This window comes from Pelophylax lessonae (assembly GCF_965119305.1).
Source record: "Pelophylax lessonae genome assembly, chromosome: 3".
Classification (NCBI taxonomy): Eukaryota; Metazoa; Chordata; class Amphibia; order Anura; family Ranidae; genus Pelophylax; species Pelophylax lessonae.
Window position 1 is genome coordinate 215,180,514 of NC_138770.1, and position 19,798 is coordinate 215,200,311.

The 19,798-nt window shown below is 41.4% G+C and overlaps 1 protein-coding gene across 1 annotated transcript in view; it reads right to left on the reverse strand.

Moving 5' to 3' along the window:
- LOC309548965 (transmembrane 4 L6 family member 4-like) overlaps positions 1-18,955 on the reverse strand; it is a 35,587-nt gene extending 16,632 nt beyond the window's left edge. The window contains exons 1-4 of the mRNA XM_082248899.1: positions 18,943-18,955; positions 13,218-13,452; positions 7,808-7,897; positions 4,959-5,107 (exon numbers count right to left, since the gene is read on the reverse strand). Coding sequence (XP_082105025.1) covers positions 4,959-5,107; positions 7,808-7,897; positions 13,218-13,391 — 413 coding nt within the window. The 5' untranslated portion in view covers positions 13,392-13,452; positions 18,943-18,955. The remainder of the gene's footprint in view (positions 1-4,958; positions 5,108-7,807; positions 7,898-13,217; positions 13,453-18,942) is intronic.
- Between the last annotated feature and the right edge of the window lie 843 nt (positions 18,956-19,798).

Sequence of the window (19,798 nt, forward strand, 5' to 3'; positions counted from 1 at the left end):
TGATTGGGTGGGGTCTCAAATTTGTCCAAAGATGGGCTTTAATTTCATTATTTATTTAATCCCAGGGTTTCATAAATATGATTTAGGTTTTTATTTTTTTTATTTTTTGCAATAAATTAGTATTTACTATTAAAAACTTTATTTTTCCATATATCATTATGTTATCTCACAGTTCAGTACACTATAATACATACAGTCAGGTCCATAAATATTGGGACATCGACACAATTCTAATCTTTTTGGCTCTATACACCACCACAATGGATTTTAGTTTTAATTTGAGGGTGTTTACACCCAAATCAGGTGAAAGGTGTAGGAATTACAACAGTTTGTATATGTGCCTCCCACTTTTTAAGGAACCAAAAGTAATGGGACAATTGGCTGCTCTGCTGTTCCATGTTATTTCCTCATTATCCCATTAACAAGGAGCAGATAAAGGGTACAGAGTTCATTTCAAGTGCTATTTGCATTGGGAATCTGTTGCTGTCAACTCTCAATATGAGATCCAAAGAGCTGTCACTATCAGTGAAGCAAGCCATCATTAGGCTAAAAAAACAAAACAAACCCATCAGAGAGATAGCAAAAACATTAGGTGTGGCCAAATCAACTGTTTGGAACATCAGTTACATAGTTTGTGAGGTTGAAAAAAGACATCAGTCCATCCAGTTCAACCTATGATGTGTGTGTGTGTGTTTGCTGTTAACCGTACATTGTATACCCCTGCATGTTGTGGTCTTTAAGATGCCCATCTAATAGTCTTTTGAAACTATCGACGCTCCCCGCTGACACCTCTGCCTGTGGAAGAGAATTACACATCCTTACCGCTCTGACAGTGAAGAACCCCTTACGTAGTTTAAGGTTAAACCGTTTTTCCTCTAGTTTTAGTGAGTGGCCACGTGTCTTATTGTATTCCCTTCCTCTAAAAAGTTTGTTCCTTATGATAGGGTCGCCAGTACAGTAACTGTACATGGATATCATATCCCCCCTCAAATGTCTCTTCTCCAGGGAGAATAAGTTCAGTGCTTGTAGTCTTTCCTCATAGCCGATGCCCTCCATTCCCTAATTTGTTGCCCTTCTCTGGACTCTCTCCAGTTCTAGCACGTCCTTCCTGGGGACCGGTGCCCAGAACTGGACGGCATACTCCAGATGTGGCCGGACCAGAGTCTTGTAGAGTGGTAGAATAATTTCTTTATTTCTGGAGTGAATCCCCTTTTTTATACACGCCAGTATTCTGTTGGCTTTGCTTGCAGCGCCTTGGCATTGCCTGCTACTGCCAAGCCTGTTGTCCACCAGTACCCCCAGGTCCTTTTCCATCTTAGATTCACCCAGAGATTTCCCCCCTAGTGAGTAGCTTGCTTTCGTGTTTCTGGCGCCCGAGTGCATTACTTTACATTTCTCAACATTAAACCTCATCTGCCATGTAGTTGCCCACCCCATTATTTTGTTCAGGTCCGCTTGTAAGGTTTCCACATCCTGTATAGAAGATATTGGCATGCTTAGTTTAGTATCATTCGCAAATACTGAGATTGTACTAGATATCCCCTCCTCTAGATCATTTATGAATAAATTAAACAGGATTGGTCCCAGGACAGAACCTTGGGGGACCCCACTTTCCACACCCTCCCAATCCGAGTACTCCCTATTAATCACCACCCTCTGGAATCTCCGCTGGAGCCAGTTCTCTATCCAGGTACTCACCCTATGGTCCATACCTACATTCCTTAGTTTGTATAGTAAGCGTTTGTGGGGAACGGTGTCAAAGGCCTTTGCAAAGTTCAGATACAACACATCCACAGGCCTACCTTTATCTAGGTGGCAGCTCACTTCATCGTAGAAGGTTAATAGATTGGTTTGGCATGAACGATTTTTCATGAATCCATGCTGATTACTACTAATACCGTTTTCAATACTAAAGTCTTGTATATAGTCTCTTAACATCCACTCCAAAATCTTGCAGACTACTGATGTTAGGCTGACCGGCCTATAGTTACCGGGAATATATCTCGGCCCTTTTTTAAATATTGGTACCACGTTGGCTTTTTTCCAATCAACTGGCACCATACCCGTCAGTAGACTATCCTTAGAGATCAAGAATAATGGTCTGGCAATCACCTGGCTGAGCTCTTTAAGAACCCTCGGGTGCAAGCCATCCGGTCCCGGTGATTTATTTATGTTAAGTTTCTCTAGTTTAGTTCTAAGTCTATCTTCTGTTAGCAATGGCGGTACTTCCTGAGGTGTATTATTTAGTTTAGCATTACAAGCTGGGTTAGTGTAGCCCCCCGATTCTTTTGTGAAGACTGAAGAGAAGAAATGATTTAACACTTTCTCCTTTTCCCTGTCCTCTCTGGCCAAATTTCCTTTGTCGTCTTTTATGGGGCCAATGTGTCCTGGCCTCGCTTTCTTACTGTTTATATACTTAAAGAATTTTTTGGGGTTCTTTTTACTCTCTTCCGCTATATGTCTCTCGTGTTCTATTTTTGCCGTCCTGATTTTGCCTTTACATTTATTATTACACTCTTTGTAATGCTTGAATGCTGCCAATGACCCCTCAATGTTCCCAGGGTTCTATCCCATATGATATTTTCTAGCAGAGAGCGCAGTTTTGGGAAATTGGCTCTTTTGAAATTCAATGTCCTTATATTACCCTTGTGTTTCCTATTACTATAATTAATACTGAAACTTATTGACCTATGGTCACTGTTTCCTAAGTTGTCCCGTATTTCTATATCCGTAAGCAGGTCTGAATTGTTGGTAATCAGTAGGTCAAGTACCGCATTGTTTCTTGTCGGTGCGTTCACCATCTGACCCAAGAAATTGTCCTGCAAAACATTTAGGAACTGCTGAGCCTTGGCTGAATGTGCGGTTCCTTCTGTCCATTCTATATCTGGATAATTAAAGTCCCCCATTATAATGACATTTCCCATCCTTGCTGCCAATCCTATCTGTAAAAGGAGGTCCGCCTCCCCCTCCTCCCTCTGGTTGGGGGGCCTATAACATACACTCAATATTACCCTCCCTATAGTGCCTTCCCCTTTAAGTTCTACCCCTAGGGATTCTGCCTCGTCCATAGCTCCATTATTAATATCATCCCTCATATTTACCTGTACACTGTTCTTAATATACCGACATACCCTCCCCCTTTTTTAACTTCTCTATCTCTACGATAAAGGGAGTACCCCTGAATGGTCGCCATCCAGTCATGAGAGTTGTCAAACCAAGTCTCTGTTATCCACACAAAATCGAAGTCCTCCTCAAACATCAGCAGCTCCAGCTCTCCCATCTTGTTAGCCAGGCTTCTGGCATTGGTATACAAACCTCGTAATTTTGACCGGTTGCATATATCCTCATTTGATGTTGTTTTTAGGCTGCTTTTGTGATTTTTCCCCATACCCACCTTGGCCTTAGGTACTCTAAACACCCTACCACTAATGTCCCCATTTGTGCCCTCTGAATCTTGCTCCCCAGCCCCACCCAGTAATCTGTCCACCCGATCCCTAAAAAGAAAGAACGCACCGTTGGGGTCAGCAACACCAAAAGACCCGGAAGACCACGGAAAACAACTGTGGTGGATGACCGAATAATTCTTTCCCCGGTGAAGAAAACACCCTTCACAACAGTTGGCCAGATCAAGAACACTCTCCAGGAGGTAGGTGTATGTGTGTCAATAACCAAGAGAAGACTTCACGAGAGTGAATACAGAGGGTTCACCACAAGATGTAAACCATTGGTGAACCTCAAAAACAGGAAGGCCAGATTAGAGTTTGCTAAACCACATCTAAAAAAGCCTTCACAGTTCTTGAACAACATCATATGGACAGATGAGACCAAGATCAACATGTACCAGAGTGATGGGAAGAGAGGAGTATGGAGAAGGAAAGGAACTGCTCATTCTCCATACTTGAAGCATGTATGCTTCATACTCCTCCATACTCCTCATGAGTGAAGCATGGTGGTGGTAGTGTCATGGCGTGGGCATGTATGGCTGCCAATGGAACTGGTTCTCTTGTATTTATTGATGATGTGACTGCTGACAAAAGCAGCAGGATGAATTCTGGAGTGTTTCGTTAATATTATCTGCTCATATTCAGCCAAATGCTTCAGAACTCAATGGACGGCGCTTGACAGCACAGATGGACAATGACCCGAAGCATACTGCGAAAGCAACCAAAGAATTTTTTAAGGGAAAGAAGTGGAATGGTATGCAATGGCCAAGTCAATCACCTGACCTGAATCTGATTGAGCATGCATTTCACTTGCTGAAGACAAAACTGAAGGGAAAATGCCCCAAGAGCAAGCAGGAACTGAAGACAGTTGCAGTAGAGGCCTGGCAGAGCATCACCAGGGATGAAACCAGCGTCTGGTGATGTCTATGTGTTCCAGACTTCAGGCTGTAATTGACTGCAAAGGATTTGCAACCAAGTATTAAAAAGTGAAAGTTTGATTTATGATTGTTAATCTGTTCCATTACTTTTGGTCCCTAAAAAAGTGGGAGGCACATATACAAACTGTTGTAATTCCTACACTGTTCCCCTGATTTGGATGTAAATACCCTCAAATTAAAGCTGAAAGTCTGCAGTTAAAGCACATCGTGTTTGTTTAATTTCAAATCCATTGTGGTGGTGTGTAGAGCCAAAAAGATTTGAATTGTGTTGATGTCCCAATATTTATGGACCTGACTGTAGTTATTTTCAGTCATGTGTCAACTTGCGTTGGCTCTCATTGCTGAAAATAATAATCCTTATACCATTTAGCATGTCATTTTCTGTTATGTGCCCATTCTGGGACGATAAAAAGAAAGTACACTAAGAACAGAAAAATATATAGTTAAAATAAAAATAAATTCTGATAATGCAGCAGCCTTATTTAAAAAAAATAAAATACATTTTTTAAGTGATTTCATTTTCTTATTTTAACTTTATAATATCACACTTATATGGACAATATTATTTTAAGCCTACCCATTACTAAAAGGATAATCCCAGGTATAATTTTGATTTGATTGATCAAAATAACATATTGGTCCTTTATTGATAGCCACTGCAGAAATGATAAAATTATAACCAGCTCCGACAAATCCAATAGCAGCAAAGAGGATGGAAGAAAAACTCTGCAGAGAAATAATAAACAGGTTTATCAAACTTTTTACAGACAAATAGCAAAATTGTTAATTTGTAAATTAATAGCTAACATAGCTATTCAAGTGAACAGAATATAAAAAATAAAGATTTATTATTGAAGATTAAAGATACATTTTAATAAGTGGGGTTTAAGCTCCACCCGGTCATGTTTGAAATGTTATTAAACCCTATAAAGCATATCGTGCTGCAAACCTCAGCACCTGTGGTTGCTTTCAATTCCAATGGTAATGATTAAGCACACAGTCAGTGTGTGAAACGCGTCTACCTTGTCATGATTGTCATATTTGGATGTCCAGTCAATAAATCTGGATTTTGACTCAACCTGGAGTGCTGCCAATTCCTTTTCCTTTACCCATCTCTTGACTGTTTGTCCACCGGAGCAGTTTTTTTATTTTTTAAAAACATGTTAAAATTTGCATGTTTTATAGAAAATTACTTAGAACTCCCAAACTATATATTATTTGAAAGCAAAGGCCCTGGAGGATGAAATGGTGGCTAATGGGTTCAATCTGTGACCCAGAAGGTGAACAGGTAATGGGAACCTTCCACAAATAAAGGATCTTCAAAAAAGTTACATATCTTGACTAATAAAAGTATCTCATAGAACATATGGAGACTCAATGGAGGACTCAAATCTAGTGGAGAAAGTAAATTGTTGTATCGAAAGATTACCAATACAAGGATTTTTAACAAACTTTGTTGCAGATTCCTACCTTTTGTTATTCTGAAGAAATCCCCGTTTCTTTCTCTGTGCCTCTGTGCTGAGTGGGTCTAATGGGAGTGGTTTCATAATTATCTATCAGCTGTGGCAGTTGCAGGGCTCTAATGAGGAAATCTGCTGGGCCTGCATCCCTTTAGACATGTTCCCATTGGGAGGGAGTATCTAATCAAAAATGAATTTTTTGTTGCAAGGGATGCCAGAAATCTGACTTGTATCCTAATGCAGACTTCTGGGAAAATTGGTGAGCCAATCACACAAGCAGGAAATGGTGTTTCTGGGGTGTGGTCAGTACACATTCTGTGTACAGAACAGCTCCAGGTAGCCATATTGCATTACATTTTCAGAAAATTACAACAGCTGCAGATTGAAAAGGAAAGGTAATTTTTTAAAACATTCAATTACAATATGATTTGTGTCACAATTGTATACGCTATATTTTTCTTTCTTTATTTACATTTTTTTTCCCCCACAAAAGTGGAGTTACCCTTTAACCAGTTCTAGAACAGAAGGATTTGCCCCCTTAATAACCAGGCCATTTTTTGCGATTCAGCACTGGGTTACTTTAATGGGAAATTGTGTGCTCGTGCGACACTGTACCGAAATAAAATTCAATGTCCTTTTTTCTCCCCAGAAATAGAGCTTTCTTTTGGTGGTATTTGATAGCCTCTGCAATTTTATTTTTTGCGCTATAAACAAAAAAAGAGCGACAAAATATTTTTCACATTCTGCTATATAACATTTCCAAAAAAATGTAAAAATCTAAATTTTTTATCCCTTTAGGCCAATTTGTATTCTACTACATATTTATGGTGAAAAAAATCTCAATAAGCGTATTTTGATATATAGAAGGATCACAGGCACTCTGTGATCATTTCAGAAAGAACAACGGTCAGCTGTGTTTACAACAGCTGACCGTCCTCTCTCCACTGGTCCCATAGATCGGCATCCCCACTGCCTAGGGGGAGCAGGATCGCGCCACCGGCGGTGCACGCTCGCCCCCCAGCACCACTCCCTTGAACTGACATACCCCTACGTCGATTCATGCAGCTGAGCCAGCCTGCCGCAGTAAAACTGCGGCGGACGGTCGGCAAGTGGTTAAAGTGTAATTAAAGGCAAAACTTTTTTTTTTCTGGATGGAGTGGAGAGGGATTTTTATCGCTGTCTGTGCCACTGTTAGGGAGATTCACCCTCTCTACTTCCCCTATTTTACCATTATCATTGAAAGTGAAAGTAAAAGAAGATCCCAAATTTAGGGTTGTCCCCAAAAAAGTAATAAAAAGGAAATCTTCCAATGGGGACACTAGTTCTGGTGACCCGGGGGTCCCCAAGGAATTCCCTTAATTTGTATGGATTTCCCTTCACTTTCTGTTTGGCTATGGGACAGGAAGTGAAGGAAAATCTCCGCAATGGGACACAGATGGTGAAAAAAAAAAATCTCACAGAGGTTATAACCCTCCATTACTCTATCTAAAATGAAAAAAGGTTTTGTCTATAGTTCTATTTTAATCGTGGGCTTTGGCACTAGAATTAATGATTTCACTCCGATGTTCGCAGTAATACCTCGCATGTGTGGTGCAATCACTATTTACATATGCGGGCCGGACCTATGTGCACGTAAAAGCATCTAACCAAACACAGATCTGTTTGATCAGTTGATTCACTCGCTTTACCAGTCAGGAAGTGACAGCACTGAAACTTCTTACAGAAGTTCCTGGTGGAACGGGGGAGCCAGGGAATGGGAGCAGGGAGCAGCGGTAAGGGGGATGTCCTTCCAAGCCCTGTAAAAATGATTGGGCAGCTGTAGAGTTGGAAAACTCTGTCCAACAAACCACATATATTTCTGTGTAGAGTAACAAAAATGTGTTGGTGCTGACCCGCTAAAAGTAATCATTGTATATAATGAACACAGCGTATAGGAAAATGTATACCTCAATTTGTATGTACTTACTGCAAATCTCTTGCCACAGCTTTCATTGCCACAGCACCCACAGCAGTCATTTTTCTTCATACCCAAAAATACCAACGCAGGAAAAATCATCTATAAAATGGAAACCATTGGTGAAATAATTCATGATGCAGAGGTCTCTAAATAAAAATAGTATATATTTGCATAATATGACTTGGGCATTATAATAGGAGAGGTTTCATCTCATTTTTTCACTGTCCTGGACTGTAGCATCCATTAGGGTTGAGTGTGTAGTTGCAATTATTATTTGTGAAAATGAACCTAGAAATTCTCCTGGGAGTGTTGCCCAAGTTCTCTTTATTAGATATAAAATAAACATGTATATTTTTCATTATATATTCATTAAAGATACACAAAATATATATATTCACAATAATACGGAACGGAGGTTTATTTATTCACTGTTAATAGAATGCCTATTATGAACCTGAATGAGTATTATGGAGGGATCCTAGGGAGTGTATAGGGGAGGGAAGGGTGTGATTATAAAATAAGCGACGGGAAAGGGGATAGGGAAGGGAAGGATTAGGGAGTAGGATGCAAGTTATTCTCCATTTTTTCTACCCTAATATCACTATTGGATTGAGTTTTTTTTTCTTTTGTTCCACATTACAACACATGAAGTTGGTGGCGGGCAGGAGATGATGGAGGTGGGAGAGGGAAAATGGCGGAAGGGGCTAAGGTCGTGAGAGGCGAGGTATAGGTGTAAAGACCTGGTAACCACTAGATTTTCCTGGTGAAGATTGGTTGAATCATATACACTCAGATTTGGGGAGACCACGCCTCTCCTGTTGTCCCTATCCTCGGTATTATGGAATGAAAACAGCTGCTATGGTAAATGTAAAGGGTTTTAGGAAAACACTTGGGTATTTGTTTTATATGTTTTTTATGGTCCTAATATTTTTTGTAGTGTGCACAAGGTTCAATTGTTCTTTTGTAATGTATTTATTTTTATAAACTATTTAAAATGAATAAAAATAATAAAAAATAAAATAAACATGTAGCGCTGTCTTTGATTTCTACCACTCCTTTACATTTTTTTGTATACTAAACATCCCTCAAAGAAAATCTAGATATACCCTTGGTATATAAGAATATGCATGCCTTAGTGTTGATGGGCTGTTGACTTCAGAACTGCAAGACCAAATCAGCAGGTTTAAAGCAAATAATTTACTGAATGTGAAATAAAAAGTAGAGAAATAATACAACAAAATGAGTGTGAAATGAGGGAAGTGTACACACAACTAAGTATTTTATGCTGTATTAGGAGGAATACTATACAGGCATACCCCGTTTTAAGTACACTCACTTTACGTACACTCGCGAGTACGGACACAGCCTGGTCAGCTTGGCATGGCATTACTCCCAGTTTTTAACATTGGCGTCTATGGGAAATCTTGGTCAGCTTGACATGGCACTACTCCCAAACCATAAGTGACAGGGATACCAAACTTAGGGAGCAATGTGAGGGGACCCAGGACTACAACATATCCTATTTGTGGCCAGCCAGCTTGCCTAGGAAATGAAAAAAGGTATTGCTTCACTTTAAGTACATTTTCGTTTTACATACATGCTCTGGTCCCATTGTGTACTTAAAAGCGGGGTATGCCTGTAAATGAAGAACAGCCTTACTTACTCAGTAATTGAATATGGTTTTTGTCAGGTCTGTCGTGGCAGAAAGACCTATTGAGCCGGGGGGGGCAGGCCACTTAGCTTACTTGAAGGGATGCAAATCATTTAGCTTTCTTGAGGGGGGGCAAGCCATTTAGCTTGCTCTTCGCACTGCATATTATAACCGTTTGCCATTTATTTCTCAAAATATTTTTTCTACTTTCTTACCTTATGCTGCACCTCACTGCTGCTGATCACCTATAGCCCCTTTCAGAAATTCCCTGTCTAACTGTACTTGCTCCAGCATCAGCTACGTATCTTTACTCTGGCCCAACTTCCTGATGGACCATGCCTGCACAATGTTTGTCAGTATTGCTGGTTAAAGTCTTCAGCAGAGGTGCATGTGATAGGGTGATGAAGCAAGAACATGAGTGGGTGACAAGGGCAGAGTGTTGTTACCCTATTAGTGGCGTAGCGTGGGGGGTGCAGGGGGGCGAGCCGCACCGGGTGCAACATCTGGGGGGGCGCATCCGCAGTGTCACTCTGTCTGTTTGACTCTGACATACACAGTTCACACACTGTCTGCGGCTGCCTCCATCTTTAGGCTGGGAGATGTCCAGCGCAGCCGCCCTATGGCTGAAAATGGCGGGTCGGGGCGGGGCTGGACAGTGCCTCATCTGTCCATTGGTGTAGGGTGGGGTGGCGTTGCAAGCCAAGCCCCGCCTATGCTGCCTCTCCTCACTGCTCAGGCAGTTTAGCAGCGAGTGAGTCAGCAGCCTGGCGCTGTTACAGAGTGGGTTTTTTTTTAATCACCTGATTAGAGCCAGAGGCTCTAATAGGCTTAAAAAAAGGGTGGACCCGGGGCGCAGAGCAGTGCACCCCGAGCCCACCCATTGTGTGACAATAGCGAATGAAAATTTGCTATTGTCACACGGATCCTACTGCTGGCCAATCAGGAAGCGGGTCCGAGACCCGCTTCCTGATTTGCCGAAAGGTGAACTCATGCCATTGGCCAAGGAGGGGGCGGGAGGACTCGGGGAGATGCGGGGAACTGAGGAGAAGCAGCCGCTGCAGGTAAGTCTCTCTGCATTGAAGGGGGCCCGCTGGTCTCTCTGCATTGAAAGGGGGCACAATGATCTCTCTGCATTGAAAGGGGGCACGCTGGTCTCTCTGCATTGAAAGGGGGCACGCTGGTCTCTCTGCATTGAAAGGGGGCACGCTGGTCTCTCTGCATTGAAAGGGGGCACGCTGGTCTCTCTGCATTGAAAGGGGGCACGCTGGTCACTCTGCATTGAATGGGGGCACGCTGGTCACTCTGCATTGAAAGGGGGCACACTGGTCTCTCTGCATTGAAAGGGGGCACGCTGGTCATTCTGCATTGAAAGGGGGCACGCTGGTCTCTCTGCATTGAAAGGGGGCACGTTGGTCTCTCTGCATTGAAAGGGGACACGCTGGTCATTCTGCATTGAAAGGGGGCACGCTGGTCTCTCTGCATTGAAAGGGGGCACGCTGGTCTCTCTGCATTGAAAGGGGACACGCTGGTCTCTCTGCATTGAAAGGGGACACGCTGGTCTCTCTGCATTGAAAGGGGACACGCTGGTCTTTCTGCATTGAAAGGGGACACGCTGGTCTCTCTGCATTGAAAGGGGGCACGCTGGTCATTCTGCATTGAAAGGGGGCACGCTGGACATTCAAACTTGTATTTAGATGCATTTTACTTTAATTACATCAGTATTTTCATAACAAACAATACATGTGCTTAGGGGTAAGGGTTTCTTTAACTAATCTAGTGGAAAAGACTCGAGTGCTAAAATCATGCGGGTTAGGGGGCGCAAATTACTTGCCTTGCCCCGGGTGCTGACAACCCACGCTACGCCACTGTACCCTATAGAAGTACTTGGACAGGGACCTGCCTGACAGGTCTGGGGGATAATTTAATAAAAGCTGCTGGTTTGAAACTATTGAAAACAACTTCTGAAATCACAATAACATGTTAAAATTTGTTGAAATATTAATATTTGGGTTAAAATTTGCTTTAAGCAGCATAGCCCACCTCCTTCTTACCTCCCCTGCTTTGGCATAAACTTGATAATTTGTTGAATATATAGATGCATTAGACTCAAAAACTTTTAAAACATGTAGAACATTGCACCCATGTTGGTTAGCCATATATATATAAAATTGCATATTATTTTCAGAAGTAAAAAATAATTCCCATAAGAGTCTATTCACTAAATTGTATGCATTAACTATGTTCTTTACTTTATCTCACAAAGTGTTTCTAAAGTGTTTCTAGTGCTTCTAGTGTATCCAAATAGTTTTACTGAATGTAGATTTTTTTTTCTCCTGCAATGGATATTTACTAGTCTCTATTTTAACCACTTCTGGACCAGAAGATATTCTCCCCTAATGACCAGGCCATTTTTTGCGATTCGGCACTGCCTTATTTTAATGGACAATTGCATGGTCGTGGGACGCTGTACCCAAATAAAATTGATGTCCTTTTTTTTCCACTAACAGAACTTTCTTTTGGTGGTATTTGATCACCTCTGCAATTTTTATTTTTTGTGCTATAAACAAAAAAGGAGCGACAATTCTGATAAAAAACTTTCTGCTATATAACATTCCCAATTAAAAAAAAAAAAAAGCAAAAATTTAATTTTTTCATTATTTTAGGCCAACTTGTATTCTGCTACATATTTTTGGTAAAAAAAAAACAATAAGAGTATATTGATTGGTTTGCGCAAAAGTTAGCACGTTTACAAACTAGGGGAAAGATTTATGTCATTTTTATTTATTTATTTATTTACTAGTAATGGCGGCGATCAGTGATTTTTAGTGAGACTGTGACATTGCGGCGGACAGATCGGACACCTAACTGACATTTTTTTGACACTTTCGGGGGGACCAGTGACATTACTACAGTAATCAGTGTTAACAATATGCACTATTACTGTACTGACACTGGCAGGGAGAGGGGTTAACACTAGGGGCTTTCAAAGGGTTAAATGTGTCCCTAGGGGGTGCTTTCTAACTGCGTGGGGGGTGGACTTATGGAATGAACACAGGGACCTGTGTTCCTAAATAGGAAAAACACAGGAGCCCTGTGTTCATTGCTGATAGAACAGCGGTCTGCCGTGTTTACAATGGCAGACTGCAGTTCTGTCTCCACAGGAAGCGATCACGGGTGCCCGGCGGCAATCCCGGCAGCCGGCCCCGCAGATCAGCTTCCCCTCTGGCAAATGAGCGTGGGTGCGACCCCACAATCGCTCCTGCGAAGCAACGTACGAGTACATCGTTTCACGGGAACCTGCCGACCTACCGCCATATATTTGCGGAGGCTGGTCGGCAAGTGGTTAATGCATTGCCATTTTATCTCTTAAATATGATTTTTCTCATCTCACATGCTTATATTTTAAATTCTTCAGCAAAAAGAAAAATGTAATAAAAATGAGTGTGGTAAACTCATCTGATGCTTGTGCATTTTAAATTGTTAAATGACAAATAACCTTATTTATGAAAATACTGCATGTAATATGCTTTTGTGAACTGAGCTTATAGTCAACTGCAAGCACCCTATAATTTGTACTATTGTTGCTTTGGTATGATGACAAATACAAGACCCCATGCCCTGGTAGATAACTTCTGTTTACATAGGACTTCAGCTAAGGTCCTCTTTATTTCAGAAAGCCTCCTAAAATTCTCCCTTAGCATTTCTTTAATCTTCAGTCTAACAAAGGTTTTACAGTTCATACATATTAGTAAATTGTGCTCTACTCACCAGCAGTCCAGATCCCAACAGTCCGCCAAGGTAGAAAACTTCCCTCGTTATGTGATCATTGCTCTTTGCAACCTTTCCAGCAGGGAAAAACAGTAAGATGTTGGCCAGTATACATAGAATGGCTAAAGGAATTAGGGTAATACCTAGGCACTTGGCACAACCTCCTGTGCACATCTTTGACCTCAACAGGTAACTGGCCTTTATATATCAAAAAGTCACCACTTATAAAATACTGCTCTCCTAATGTGAAAGATAGTCCAGTGCACTGTTATCTGCTACTGAAAAGCTTACTATTGTCTGTGATTTTATGGTGTCCTGGCAATTTATATGTCCCACAGCTTGTGGATAAATCCTATGACATAATGCTCTGAGCAATAGTTTGTCATGACAACTAATAACCCCTGTTAATATTCTACTTAACGATCCAGGACAATCACATAGACTTTTCATTTTTCCTTCAACATAAATATATAATGCTTCCTCAAAAGTCACACAGAAGTATTGTATTGATGCCACAAACTCAAAAACCTGTAGATTTTGCTCTGAAGGCATTTCTTTGGGTCCATTGTACAAAAATTAAAAAAAAAATTTTATTGTTGTTTCCAATTAACTTTTAATAGTTTGCGTCAAATTTAAATTGAAACTTGAAACTCATTTTTTTGACCAAGAGGCCAGTTTGTGCGTGTAAGACGCAACTGTACGTCGTTGAGGACTATATGGAACAGGCTGACATCCTGAGAGAAAGATTTGTTGCTAAGGGTTATGAGGAATCTTGCCTGGATAGAGAAATAATTAAGATCAAAGATGCCCCAAGACCCTTGAGGCCTCCGACTAATTCTCCTAAGAAGGATGATGATCCAAAACAATGGAGCTTCCTGTCGGATTTTTCGAATGACTACAGGAAGGTAGAGGAGATTTTTAGACGGCACTGGCCTATTCTTCGGATGGACAGAACATTAGGTCCAGTTCTGCCGGAGAGACCACCATTCATTTACAGACGGGCTCCGAATTTCGGGGACCAGATTGTAAAAAAGGTTTTGGATCCCCCAAATATCTCCTTCTTTCCGGACATGAAGGGCTCCTTCACTTGTGGGAGGTGCAGAGCTTGCTCATTTGCACCTACCAATTTTAGGAGAAGAGAGTCCTTTTCAGTCCCGGCGATCAACAAAACCTTCAAAATTAAGAGTTTAATTACGTGTGACACCACACATGTGGTGTACGCACTTATGTGCCCATGCAATTTGATTTATATAGGCCGTACGAAGCGAACCCTGAAAATTAGGGTAGGGGAACACATCACAAACATAATGAAAGGCAAGCATGAACACAATGTGTCAGCCCACTTTCGCCAGTTCCACCAGCGGGACCCGAGAAGTCTCCATTTTTGGGGGATTGAACGGGTCACCCCATCGTGGCGTGGGGCTAATTGGGTGAGGGAACTCTCCAAGTGTGAGACTAAGTGGATTTTCCTCGCCCAATCCCTCGCCCCGATGGGGTTGAACATAGAACTGGACTTGAATTGTTTCATTAGTGATTCGTGAGTTAATTGTTCCTGCTTTTCCCATTGGTGTGATATTAGTTCTGGTTGCGAATTATTTATTTTTGTGCTGTTATTTTTGTGCTGTTTTTAATAAGATGGCTACTAAGACACCATTTCCTTGAGTATTTTATAAGGACTCTACACAGGTTATTTCTGTGCATTGTGAAGTTTATTATATGAGATTTTAGGTCTTTTAGACATTACTATACATTTTTAAAATTTTTAATGTCTTTGTATTGACTTTAAATATGTATATTATTTTTAATCATGCATATATATTTTTAATTATGTATTTTTTAATCATGTATATTTGCTTATGATTGATAGCATCATTATTAAGTATGTTGATTTTTGTGCTATATGTTGAATGCGGAGCTATACTATAGGGCTATAGGTACTATTATGTACATATTGCAGATCAGCAGACTGTAAGCTGCCCGGACGATGTAAAATGTTTTTAGTCTAGAGGACACACTCATTTTTATAGTATAAGTTTATTTTTCTCTTCTTGTGACCATTTTGCCTATTGGGCGGCACTTCCGTTATCCATATAATTAACAGAGGGGTCACGGTATAAAATACATGAGAATAGACGGAGCTCCTAAGGATACGAGTCTTTACTTCCGCTGAGTCTGTTGCTGGCTCTCTTCCGGTCAGCTTGCAGGGATGCTGATTGGCTGGAGTTGCGCTCCAGCTGGGTATTTAGATTCCGCGATGCGTCGTCTAGGTCACGCCCCCAGTTGAAGTCGGAAATGATGAAACGCGTTGGGGCGGGACAGGACGACGTATCCGGCATCACGTGGTACGGCGGAGGGACACCCCGGAACTAACTGGGCTAGCGTGGAGCTGGCTCAGCGTGTGTAGCGGTTGTTGTTTCCTGCCTTGCCTGTAATTACACTACCATATGTGAGTGCATTTTTATATATACCAATAAAGTGTGTTATTTTACGTATTACACTATTGGAGCCATTTTTTCCTACATGTTACTTGGCCTATGAGGATTGCATGGGATGGAGAGGATAGCGATTGTACAGCGGTGTGGACCATTTTATGTTTCCTGCTGACCCAGTGTTAAACCCTGCGTTTTTGCTCATCTGTGAGAACATTTGAGCAACAACATCTGGTGAGTTGCCACTTCTCCTGACCCCTCTCTTGGCACTTGGTGGTGGTAAAGAGGTGATCCTGCTAATACTTCACGAGCTAACGGATGTTTTAATGGACATTTTCTAAAAAAGACTTTGTGATACTTAGAGTGGAAATTGAGTGTCATTATTGTTGAGGACTTAGTTCCTATGTGTTACATATGGTCTTGGTGAGCCAATTCACATTGACTCTTGCGCTACTATATTTTTTCATCTTCATTTTTTTGACTGCCTGGCCATTACATTCTGCACACATACAAAACTCTACTGAAAATGGAGTGTTATTTAAGTAGAAGGTCCCAAACATCATCATGACAGGGCCATTGGGGAAAAAATATTTCAGACACTTTTACTATACACGTAAACTTACATCACCAAAGGAAATACTAATTTTGGTAATTCCAAAGTAGAGAGAAAATCTATCTTACTAGGTAATCTGTTAAAGCACATACACATATATCCTTCAAGACAGAACTGAACCAATTTCTGGAATCTTCTTATTTGTCTTGCTTGGAACTCTGTTATTCCATATGGGTTCCTTGAGCCCTGTCCCAGCCAGGGCACAGGCAGGTAACTGCCTACTTGCTGCAACATGCAAACTAGTATAAAATAATTGAATTATTATCAAAATTTGTGGCACCTTGTTCACTATTTATTAAACATGGGGGCCACTAGGCACCCTAAATTAATCCTATAAAAACTCTCCACACAAGATCAAAACACTAATTAATCCTGAGGTACTTTATCGTATATTAGTCAAAATATATAAGTTCACCACCTGCATCAAGAATCCTCTTTTCTGGATCCCCTAAGAGCTTTGACAAAATCCGGGGCCTTTGGACCTGTTCCCCTTTCACCATCTAACCCTAACATAATCCTTAAGAGATCACCAATTTCTCTGATCATACACATTTTGTAAATGTACTGTATATATATATATATATATATATATAAAATAGAATGTACTGTCAACACTGTAATTGTGTTATGTACTGTTGACACATACGTAAGGACATGAGACTCGATGCTTTTTTGCAAGCTAATTGTATTACATGTTTAAAGAGCAATAACCAGTATCTTAAGAACTAAATAAATAAATAAAGAATCCTTATATCGAATGAATCCAACTGTAAATTCATTGGACCCTGGCTTTACACTGCTAGAAAGCTAGAACAAACTCCTGTCTATGTAAATGTGAGTTTTAGCTCAAGTGAAAAAGGTTACTGCATGTTATCTAAATCCCTGCTGCCCAACCTGCAGTCCGGGAGGTGCATATTTTGATTTATTTTTTTTACACCTATTGTGCATTCTTTGAGGCCTCTGCAGACAGTTATCAATATTTTCCTCACTTAAGTGCGTACAAAGGCCAATGAAGGGAATTACTCTCTTTTAAGGGAAACATCCTATTTTTTTCAGTAATGTCCATTCCCTTTTTTATTGTTATATTTTCTTGTTTTTTTTTGGACCTGTTACAATTAATCTTGCTGAGAGAAGATGTTATTGCACAAGTCATTTTTAAGGTTGGGGCAGAAATTTGAAAGCACCTAGCTGTTATATCAGAAGTAATCTCCAGGAGTTTCGTGAAAAATGTTTTGTGAAACAATGTTTTTCAGGTATTATCCTTTACTTGAATATACTGTATATATCTCTTAGAAATATGTAAAGATTTTAAACAGTCTTCTTGGGAGTGAGCCTGCTTGGGTGTACCCATTGCAAGCTGCTTGCTCTGGGGGCACTTGGCAGGTAGAGATGTCCCGAACTATTCGCCGGCGAACAGTTCCCGGCAAACATCGCTTGTTCATGTCCGCCGCTGCGGGCGAACATATGCGATGTTTGGTCCGCCCCTATACTTCATCATTGAGGCAAACTTTGACCCTGTACCTCACAGTCAGCAGACACATTCCAGCCAATCAGCATACCCACCCTCCCAGACCCTCCCACCTCCTATAAAAAAGCAAGGGCAGCATCCATCTTAGATCATTCTGAAACAGTGTGTAAGTGAGAGCAGGGAGAGTGCTGCTGCTGTTAATAGGGACAGTTGTTAGATAGTGTTCTCGGTCCACTCCTGCTGTAAGGACAGCATCCTGACAGCACCCCAAAAAGCCCTTTTTAGGGCAGGTATTTCAGTCAATTTTTTTTATATATATATATATATATATATATATATATATATATATATATATATATATATATATATATATATCTATTGTGCAGTTGCCTGCCCGCCGTGTGTGAGAGGCCACAGACCCACCACAGACTGTACTGTGTGCACACCACACTCATATCGGGTGGCACAGTACCTTGCAGTTTAAAAAATATATATTTTTTTCCTTTTTTCCTTTGTCATAATTGCAGTTGCCTGCCGGCTGCCAGTGAGTGTCAGGCCCACAGAGTGTACTGTGCCCACTGCAGTGCCCACCACTGATATATACGGTGGCACAGAACCTTGCAAATTAAAAAAATATATATTTTTTATAATTGCAGTTGCCTGGCCTGTCAGTGAGTGTCAGGTCCACAGAGTGTACTGTGCCCACTGCAGTGCCCACCACTCATATATACGGTGGCACAGCACCTTGCAAATAAAAAAAATATATATTTTTTATAATTGCAGTTGCCTGGCCTGCCAATGAGTGTTAGGTCCACAGAGTGTACTGTGCCCACTGCAGTGCCCACCACTCATATATATATATATATATACGGTGGCACAGCACCTTGCAAATTAAAAAAATATATATTTTTTATAATTGCAGTTGCCTGGCCTGCCAGTGAGTGTCAGGTCCACAGAGTGTACTGTGCCCACTGCAGTGCCCACCACTCATATATATATATACGGTGGCACAGCACCTTGCAAATTAAAAAAATATATATTTTTTATAATTTAAGTTACCTGGCCTGCCAGTGAGTGTCAGGTCCACAGAGTGTACTGTGCCCACTGCAGTGCCCACCACTCATATATACGGTGGCACAGCACCTTGCAAATTAAAAAAATATATATTTTTTTATAATTGCAGTTGCCTGGCCTGCCAGTGAGTGTCAGGTTCACAGAGTGTACTGTTCCCACTGCAGTGCCCACCACTCATATATACGGTGGCACAGCACCTTGCAAATTAAAAAAATATATATTTTTTATAGTTGCCTGCCAGTGAGTGTCAGGTCCACAGACTATACTGTACCCACTGCCCAACACTCATATAGGGTGGCACAGCACCTTGCACGCATAGTACCACAAATCTAAAAAAATGACAGGCAGAGGCAGGCCACCCCGCAGGGGCTGTCGTGGTCGTGGTGCTGTGATTTCCTTTGGCCCTAGAATAATGCCCAGTGTTCAGAAGCCACGTACCCCGAACTCAAAAAATTCTGAGGACATAGTTGACTGGCTTATACAGGACACCCAATCTTCTACAGCTTCTGCTCGGAACGTTGATGCACCATCCTCCTCCAGCTCAGCTTCGGGCACCTCTCAATTTACCACTCGCCCGCCTGCCGGCACCACCACCAACACTAGCACCACAGCCGCTTCACTTGATCTGTCAGAGGAGTTATTTACACATCATTTGGAAGAAATAAGTGATGCGCAACCATTAGTGCCAGAGGATGTAGATAACGGGGATATGTCTCAGTCAGGCAGCATTATACACATGGATGTACATTGTGATGATGATGATGATGATGTTGTACCTGCTGCCTTTGCTGAGTTGTCATGTGAAGCTGCTGATGATGATGATGTGTCCTCAGATGGGGAGACAGAGAGGAGGAGGAGACGAGTTGGAAGCAGGGGGAGGTCATCGCAAGGAGCTAGTGGCACAGTCAGACAGCATGTATCGGCACCCGGGGTCAGCCAGACAGCACGCCAATCAACGCAAGCTGTTGCCACCTCCAGAATGCCGTCATTGCAAAGC